This window comes from Apium graveolens, unplaced genomic scaffold (assembly GCF_009905375.1).
Source record: "Apium graveolens cultivar Ventura unplaced genomic scaffold, ASM990537v1 ctg3792, whole genome shotgun sequence".
NCBI lineage: Eukaryota > Viridiplantae > Streptophyta > Magnoliopsida > Apiales > Apiaceae > Apium > Apium graveolens.
Window position 1 is genome coordinate 101,337 of NW_027418265.1, and position 9,594 is coordinate 110,930.

The 9,594-nt window shown below is 31.9% G+C and overlaps 1 protein-coding gene across 6 annotated transcripts; it reads left to right on the top strand.

Annotated features, from left to right (window-relative positions):
* The first annotated feature begins 6,016 nt into the window (after nt 1–6,016).
* LOC141701390 (uncharacterized) lies at nt 6,017–8,928 on the top strand. 6 transcript variants are annotated; one of them, XM_074505048.1, is made up of 5 exons: nt 6,017–6,082; nt 6,187–6,390; nt 6,478–7,198; nt 7,439–7,644; nt 8,088–8,346. In XM_074505048.1, the coding sequence occupies exons 3-5, from the start codon at nt 6,851–6,853 to the stop codon at nt 8,245–8,247; spliced, it is 714 nt and encodes a 237-aa protein (XP_074361149.1). In that variant the 5' UTR covers nt 6,017–6,082; nt 6,187–6,390; nt 6,478–6,850; the 3' UTR covers nt 8,248–8,346. The 6 variants fall into 6 exon arrangements, with proteins under 6 accessions (XP_074361149.1, XP_074361148.1, XP_074361147.1 ...); XM_074505047.1 differs by adding an exon at nt 8,795–8,928 and having other exon boundaries at nt 6,023–6,390; nt 8,088–8,266; XM_074505046.1 differs by adding an exon at nt 8,795–8,928 and having other exon boundaries at nt 6,023–6,390; nt 8,088–8,251.
* Nucleotides 8,929–9,594: the final 666 nt, after the last annotated feature.

Here is a 9,594-nt window from a genome sequence, read left to right on the forward strand (position 1 = left end):
AAGCATGTAGAGAAGAATTTGCAACGGGAGACTTTTGAGTGTTCGTAAAACACCATTCGACTGTCAAATGTGTTATGGAAACCCGATGGGTCAGAGGATCCATCAAATTGATCAAGTGCCAGAGTTTTTAAAGTCATGTCTATTTTTGCTTTCTTAATGCTTCGAGAGAGAGGGCTTTCCACCGGGGCTTCGAACCTCGATTGAGTGCGAACTAGATCTCGCAACTGGTCCATATCTTCCTGTATTTTTAAGAACTCCTCCAGTAAGATTGAGTCTATTGACATCGACCCTTGCAAAGTTCCCCCTGAAGATATTGTCTTAGGATGTCGGGGTCTTGAATATATAGACTCAGTAGAAACCCCATCTTCATCATAATAGTAATCATCATCATCCTCCGAAAGCTTTACATAATCAAGTTCCTCATCACCACCTTCCTTAATCAACGTTTGTTTCAACTCTTGCTGTAAACGTTGAATCTCTCTTATTTTTTCCAATTTTGCCTCTAGTCTTTGAGTTTCAGCTTCTTACACCTTGAGCTCTTCATCTGAGCCTTCTACTCTTGTTCTCGTAAGAGTTTCTTCTACTGCAACTTTTGTAAATGCAACCTAGCATCACTGGAGAGCACCTGCTTCCTCTTTTCTGTTAAAATACGAGAGCGAGTATCCTTAATCATTTTCCTCTTGCGTTTGATTGGTTGTCTCTGCGCCTGAGATCCTTCAGGTGGGGGGTTTTCCTCCACCGGAAACAACCGTCTTGGTTTAAGGGTCGACGATATTTTATCATTTTCTGTAGGAGCAACATGTTCTGATTTTTGAATAGTTTGGATCTCTGTCGTGTTCCCACATTTATCTGGATCTGTTTCTTCAATGATCATGTTGGAGTATCAAATTTAAGAGCTCCTTCTAGCATCAAATGATGACCCTAAGTTTGAGCCATGTTTTTATGAGGAACTATACTCTTTATTGATACTTATTTTTCCAACCTTTTACAAGTAGGGCAATTAGCCTATATTTATATGGAGCCTTTAATGGGTTTTTCCCCTTATAATTGGGCTTCTATTAGGATTTTTATTACAAACATCTATTCTAAGGTTCTAATTTCCTATTCGAAGTCCTCTTCCTTTCCTTGGCCCAACACTGTCCAAAAGTACCATGCAAAAATCTGGATGTTAAGTGAAATCAATGGCTGTCATGCAGATGACAGATTCACTAGCTTGGTTTATATCCTGATCCAACTTTTATCGTAATTATACTTTATTGGAAACATCTGCATGAGGATCTATGAAAGAAAAAGATCAAAGTTAGGATATGATTTTCATAATTTGATGAAAAAAATTACGAAGCCAAGGGTTACAGAGGACAAAAGTTGCAACCAACAAAGAAAAAAAGCATTATACAGACAAGACTCATGAATAAAGCAACTGATCTTTCCTGGAAACTGCTGTTTATAATGATCAAGTGAACCAGCAACTAAATTGACACAATACTACACTCTAAAAAACATATCACGATTCCCGGCCTAAATGTTGGACAACATATTACAATTTACATTAAGGTTTTTTGAAAAACACAAGCAATTTAGAGTGATGTTTGATCACATCTATGTGAAAAATACTAAGTATGAAATTGATTACAAATTTTAGATTTTCTTTCCTCATTTGTGCTATGTGATTTGTATTTTTAGTATATAATTATTTGATAACTACTTGGATTAAAAATATGAATAGTGTGTAGCCTTACTTGTAGACTGCAAATTTGTTGTATGGATGCATTAGAGGACATTTTACACATTAAATTGTAGGTAGGTAACTAACTAATAGATGTGATGGAAGTTCATATACAATGCTGACCTTTTTATAAATAATTTTAATTCAAATAAAAAAATTAAAATTTTACCTCCAAATAAATGTAGACCTCACTTCTTTTGGGAGCACTTTCTTCATTGTTTCCTGTAATATAAATATTTAATATTTTAAAATTAAAAATTGAAAATGATTCATGACTTCTGTTAAACCTTGTATATGGATCAATTTTTTTCTTAAGGAAAAAAATTCATGTTAACAATTTTAGGCTATATCTTAATAAAAAAATCTAAAATCGAACTTAATGTAATTTGATTTACCGTAATATAATAAATAAACATAGATGTGTACATATAAGCATGTAACACTTAATCATGGTTTGAATCAAGTTCTTCTTCTGGTATGATTACACTAAACATAAAATAATTTTTTTTTGTTTAAGAAAATCTGAACACAAAAAATCAAGATGATTTAAAATGTAATCATAATAAAGTATACATTCATTACTTTGTAAAATGACCCATTTCCGAGCACAAATACACACACACATATATATATATATATATTAAAAATTGATTCAGATGACGGGGTAAGTCGATTCATATTAAAATTAAGATGGTTAGCATTTTATAATTATAACTGGTTATAATTGGGAAAAGTTGGAAAAATTTACCAATATAGGAAAAATTTTAATTGTATTATTCCTGTTTTTGATGATTTTATTGAGTTATAACTCAAAAATAGTATACTACTAGAACAATTAATTCAATTTTGGTATAATAGGAATGATAGGATAGCAAATATATTTTAAAATTTTGAGATTATATTGTTCAATGATTTTATTGAGTTACAGTTCAAAAATAGTTAGAGTATTAGAACGGTGATTTAATTTTTTAAAAATTTATTAGTTAAAGGATGGATGGATGATGCAAAGTGGTCACACGAGGACGTGGGAGCGACTTTCAGCACATAAACATAATCGAAAAAAAATTAACACAAAAATTCTAAAATTCATGAAAAATACTTAATTCAGACGCTCATATTAATCTTAATAATTGATTGGAGTGGGTAATGAAAGATGCATGAATCCCAATACAATCCACTCGCACAATTTTTCTCTATTGCTATGTCCAATTAAGGTACCAATGAATGATGAAAAATGGTTTGATGAGGAAGATGTGGGATTTGAGCATATAAACACAAACAAAATGTTAAAAAACCTAAAATCTTATCTTCAAGGATTCATGAAAAAATTGTTAATTCAGAGGCTCAGAATCTTACGAGTTGATTGAAGTAGATACCGAAAGATCTACAGATCTGAACATATTCCATTTGCACAATTTATGTTTCTTTCTATATCCAAGCAATTGGTTGAGAATCGTCCAACAATCTACAACAAGAACGATTGACCGTGAATTGTCCAACGATCTGGAACAAGAACGATTATACAAACGTGTGCTCTCTCAGTGTTTCTCTCACTTGTGGGCGGCTAAGTATTTCACAGTATATGATATGAGTAATATTATTTTGAGAAGGAAATACATTTTGTGTGTATATAAAGGCAAGAGGAAAATCATATTTCCCTAAAGTGTTCAATAAAATTACTATTCCAACCCTCTATATCATATTTACAATTTTGTAATTAATTTATATAATTTTATCTAGTTAAATGTGAAATAATGTTATATTCGTAACTAGTATTTTTACAAACCATTTAGTACAATATATTTAACCAACTTGAAAGGCATGAAGAAATTTAAAAAAGGAAATATTTACTTTCTACTCTTTTTTGGATAATAACCTTGTAACTAATTTTTTGACATTAACTTAAACACGGTATATTAATATACATATTAAAAAAATTACGATGAGTAATGAGAAGAACTCCCTTCATCCAGTTTTTCCTTTTCATTAATCAGAATTCATATTTTATTCAATCAAACAAAAAAGGGTGATAATTGTGCTAATATAAAATTGAGACAATGATATTCACGCTCTATTTATCATAATTATTGGATCGGACAAATCATTTGGGATAAGAAAAAAATAGTAGAAATGGACAACAAGACTAAAATGGACCGAGTGTATATACCATTACAAAAAAAGTATAGTTCGGTGTAACACGTAAAATGGTCTAATATATGAAATTTACCAAATTCGATTCTCTAAGACATTAGACTTCTTTTACTTAGATTATATTCAAGAATATCGAATATCCTAGAGTTATATCACTATCTTCAATGGAAGATCAAGAACATAGGTATTCTACATAGTACTCATATTAATATACGACGTTTTTTTACTTTTTCCAAACTTTCTAATATTCTTTTAAATTGTAAGAACGATAACTACAATTTTATAAACTTGCACGAACTTTGTGGAATCATGATTTAAAGAAAAGTCTACAGAACATAGGATTTCATGTTCAATTGTTAGGTTCAAATCACATATATTTGAGAGGTGAAGTTGTCTCTTGGTGAAGAAAAAAATGGTCAAAGGTAAAGAATAATGATTTTAAATTTGCCTTATTTAGTTTGAAAGAGTATCGACAAGACTTTTTATTTATCCTAAATTTCTAACAACTATTGTGTTCCTCCCATGTTAAGTTGTTCACTCATGGGTGTAAATTTATTAATGTGTTCTATTATGTTAGAATTAGGTGTGTAGATCTATTAAAGTATTTTGTTGTTCGTTTATGAAGATGTTATTGGTATTTCATGTTCATCAAGGGCATGGGTGTAGATTGATCATCAAGGTACTCTGTTAACGAGAATATCCTATTGTTGAGGCTCTTTAAGCATATATATTTCTATTTACTACTAAGAAGCAGGCACCCAAAAAATCTTCTAAAAATATTCAAAATACTACCCTGCTACTCTAAACAAACAAAATAAAGATATGTTTACACAAAATCCGAACCACAAGATCAAAATCAAATCAACCGTAATTAGTAGGACTCTCTAGTTCTCTCACTAAGCAGGGATTTCTTTTGAAATTCCTACAATTTATATGTATGTATTATATGAGTAAAATTCTATGAAGACCATGTTTTTCTTGGAGACCACGGAGACCACTTATGTTTTGATAACTAAAATCTTGCATAAACATTATAAAATGTAATATTTTACGAATTATGTTCTACAAAGATCATTATTTTATTCAAAATATTGAATATCATACATGTACTTGCATGTAGAACATTACAAAATGTGTTATCCTACGAAACATGTTTAGTTTGCAAAAAAAATTGTTTAGATTGCAGAATATACACATTATACTTATTAAACTTAAATGATATTCAATAATTTTAATAAATTAGTGATATTCATAAACATACTTCAGAAAATAATATATTTCATAGGGTTTTGATTGCAGAACATAGGTGGTCTCCGTGGTCTACAACAAAAATGTGGTGACTCATATATATATATATGCATTTTTTCAAATAGAAATAATCCTTAAAATGAAAACTAGAAAATAACTTTTAAAATTTGTATTAAGCTTTCTTTATTTTTAACACTAACATTTTACTAGTTCACACAATAACTTTCCTAATTTTAAAATTTAGCCCTCCACGTTAGTAGGGACCCACCGCTACTAGAAATAGTGTGTACGACATCACCCTTTTAACATCGGTTAGAAATTTCACTGATGTTAAAAGCAGTTTTAACATCGGTCGCTTCAAAACCGATGTTAAAGGTATTGTCAGACATCGGTATCTTAACTAACCGATGTTTATAATCGTTTTTTAAAAAAAAAAAGGTCCGCTTGTTTCTTTCCCCCATTAATACACCAAAAAATTCCCGGCTTAACCAAAAATTTTATTCTCAGTTTTTCCGGTGCCCCCTCCCTCTCTCATTCTCTCTTCTCTTTTCTCTCCTCTCTCTCACTGTCTCATCTCTCTTCTCTCAGTCTCTCTTCTCCCTCATCTCTCACTGCCTCTCTTCTCAATCACTCTCTCTAAACCTAATTATACCCCTATTTGTACTAACCTTTAATTAAACGTGATTAATTCCTAAATCGAGCTCGATTGGTGCTAAATAATCTTGAAAGAAGTTGGGTCTACTCAATTTATGTGAGAAAAGTAAGTTTATTTCGAATTTATTTTCAAATTTTATGTTTTTATTTTAATAAAGTTTTGTTTACAGGTCTTTGGAGCTTTGTTAGTGTTAAAAGAAATTGGGTACTAGTTTTATTTTAATAAAGTTTTGTTTTACTCGAGCTTTCGCTCTTTTGTTTACTCTAATATTCATTTCACTACCACTAGTTTTGTTCCGTCGAGTAGGTCAATACAAATAATCAATGTAGACCTCTCTCGTACATACATTAGCTATGTTCCAGTTTAGTGATCCCTGTATCCGTGTTCTTTGTTTTTTGTTTTAAAGAATCATTAAGGTTTTGTTCAGCAGTATCAGTTCTGTTAGCATTGGTGTTTGTGGGGATATGCTCAGGAATGGCAATCTCAGCACTCTTAGAAGGCAAAACAAATACACCAAAGCTCATACCTCAGTTGGACAATCGAGCCTCCTTCTTTAACCTCTTCGCTTCATCTCCAGTCACCGTCACTACATTCACTTTTCACTTCAATGGTTAGTTGCAACTAATAGAAACAAGTACTCTTATAAATGACACTAATTTTCTGAGGAAATTACTTATGAAAATGTTTTTAATTTCAGTTCATATTATTGGAGGGGCGCTTAGGGAAGCATCAGATATGACCTCAGTTGTTCGAATTTCTCTAGTACTTTGCTCAGGAATCTACTTTACCATTGGGATCTTCAGATACCTGTTGTTTGGGGATTCCATTATGGCAGACATACTTGTAAATTTTGATCAGGGTTTCCAGAAGTTAAAGCTACCCTTGTGATATGTCCTCTTGTTGTTGTGATTTAATGGGTAAATGAGATTGATCGATTTAACTTAAGAGGTAGCAACAAGGTGCTAGTGTGTCATGGAGGCAACAGAGGCAAAACCCTTCATGAATTCTCAGATTATGATTTTGTTATTACTACATATTCTATTGTTGAAGCTGAGTAGAGGAAAAATGTTATGCCAGCTAAACATAAGTGCATTTGGTGTGGAAAGTTATTATTTTATGAACATAAGATATCTATTCACCTGAAATATTTTGGCGGTCTAAATGCTATTAGAACTAATAAGCAGTCGAAACAGAAGAAGGGTAAGAATCCTGAACTAAACAGATCAGAGAAAGGCAAGGGTGTTGAGTCGGTGGATGAAGGAAAGGAGGAGTCTTCAAAGAAAGGGAAGCATTACAACAAGGATAAGACTTTTGGAGCTGGTTCTTCTACCAACAAGTCGGAAGGAGTTGAATATGGATCCTGTAACGGCAAATCTACTTTACACTCCGTGAAATGGGATCGTATTATACTGGAAGAGGTGAGTAGGTGGTTACTGTTAGAAATTATTTCATACTTGGCTGGTCTGATTTCTTATCTCATGTGTGTGGATATGTACATATTTAATTCATCTTTCTCACGGTTACTCTTTTTTGCATCTCTTTGAATCCAGATGATGTAGAATAAATTAGGAGCTGCTCTAATCATTTTTTTTGTCCAAATTTAAGCTTATAAGTGTATTTTTTCTGGTCAAGAGTGTCACCAAATTTCTTACTTATAGCTGCTACTACAGCAGGAAGCATCCATTGGGATGACTTTTGTTCGGATGGGATTTTTCACAACAAATTGTATGTTTGATAAATTCCTGAATCGGCTACTGGTGATACCCCTTTCTACTCTAGCAGGACTATCGAGAAGTGTTATTGATTATTTGTTTTGTCAGGAGCCACATTCCAAATTACCGGATTTTTTAGTGTTCATAATAAGGTAAGTTTCATATATTGCTTCGCTACACTATTATTTATATATTTTTGTAATTGAGATGAAAGGCTCTACAAACATATTGTGATGTGACACGACCCTGGCTAATTTGGTAAAGTTGTTTTAGATAGATTCTCTTCTTCTCACTCTAGCAGCTACAACCAAGCCTTAATCAGTGATTTTTTTCTTATCTTGAAAGCTCTTTGAATTACCCTATTTCGAATTATTGATTTAGTTGAGCTGAGAGCAATGGTTCCTAATCAAGGTCCAGGACACCCTACTTTAGTCATTATCCGAGCTGTTGAGCAAATTATGAGAGAGAATTTATTCAACTGTAAAAGTTTTAAAGCAATAGCGGCTAGAGATAACTTTTTAATTTCAGCTTTGTGCTAAATATTCGGTTGTATTGCTTTTAGACTGATTATTAACTCATATTGCTCTGCGACTAGAGAACACAAAGGCAAGATCTATGAAGTCATTGACAAAGCTAGAGCTTTTGTGGAAGTTGTACGTGATGCTACGAACTTTGCTTCAGCTGATACTATTTATGGTTTCGCAGCATATCCATCTGGGGAGAATTGCTTGGGGAATGCGCCTTTAGTGAGCTAGATAGGTTAGGAATGTAATTGTAAGTAGATAGTTTTTGATGTTGATGTAGATGTAGATATAGAAAAATGTTGTTTGAATGCTGATATATAAGTTTTTTGGTATATATTTGTTCTCTTTTAAGATTATTTTTTATTGATATAGCTTTTAATTATTAAATGGGTTATTCTAATTGAGAGCTTTGTTTCTGTATTCAATGGGTTATCCTCATTGAGAAACTTTGGAGGTAATTCTCCAATTTAAAGTTGTATGCTTGGAATCACTTACCTTGTAGTCTGGTGGATCAATTATCATGTAATCCGATGGATTATCGTCCTTGGTGGATAAGAGGGTAAGCCAAGGCTATACCTATACCTAAATTCAAGTGAGACATGTAATAATCGGAAATACCTAAAATCGTCCTTGCACGTGTTATATTCACAGAGTCTATTTACTCATCAAGAATCATGTATCTGGAAATTCCTACCATTCATTAGAGTTTACATTACCTATTTATGGCACCTTAGTGTGTGTATAAATGTCTAATAACATTTAATTGTGTTGTTTACAGGGGATGTATTATTAGGAAACCAGCCGGACAGACCAGTTCACTTGGGAGTACTGCAAGAATGGTTTGGCATCCACTGGTGGAACACTCGAGCTTTCGCTCTTTTGTTCACTCTAAAATTCAAGTGAGACATGTAATAATGGGAAATACCTAAAATCCCAATAATATATGTAGGCCTTGGTTCATTGTGACTAGGCCTTATTGTTTGGTATTTTCAGACCGAGTTGGAGTCATAGTTAGATTTGGAGTCGATTCGGGAGTTTTTGTATTAAACTTGGATTAAATAAAATTAAATTAAAAATATGATATTTTTATAACCATACAAATTAATGAGCATGTTCAATTTTTAATTAAATTAATTTAATATCTAAATAATTAAAACAATAAAATTAGTTGTTGACCTCTAATTGAAGATGAAACAAAATTGAGTAATGAATTCATTGCTAAACTCTATTTCAATACGTCATTTTTATGTTAAGATTTTAGCGACACCAATGATTTAACCAATGTAAAAGTTTTACTTAATTCATTTCAGTTAATACTTTTTTTAGTTGGTAGTTCTACTCAAAATTTTGTTGTAATACAACCTCTATTTTTTTATATAACGCTTTAATTTTTGCACATATTTCAATCCGCTTATTTAGAAATATAATTTTTTAAATTGTTTTTGTGAATTAAAATACTTATCTATTTTTATTCGCAGAAAGAAAATTGTGCAAATAAACTTTATCTGCCTAGTTAAAAAACATTGAAATGTGTGTAAAAGTTAAAGCGTCATATAAAAAGGGGGTAATGATTTAGCT

Excerpts from the sequence above, each read along its gene's own strand:
- LOC141701390 (XM_074505048.1), top strand. The coding sequence starts at position 6,851 with ATGCCAGCTAAACATAAGTGCATTTGGTGTGGAAAGTTATTATTTTAT. Across the intron at positions 7,199-7,438 it reads ATCGTATTATACTGGAAGAG|CTGCTACTACAGCAGGAAGC; the intron begins GTGAGTAGGTGG and ends TCTTACTTATAG. Across the intron at positions 7,645-8,087 it reads TTTTTAGTGTTCATAATAAG|AGAACACAAAGGCAAGATCT; the intron begins GTAAGTTTCATA and ends CTCTGCGACTAG.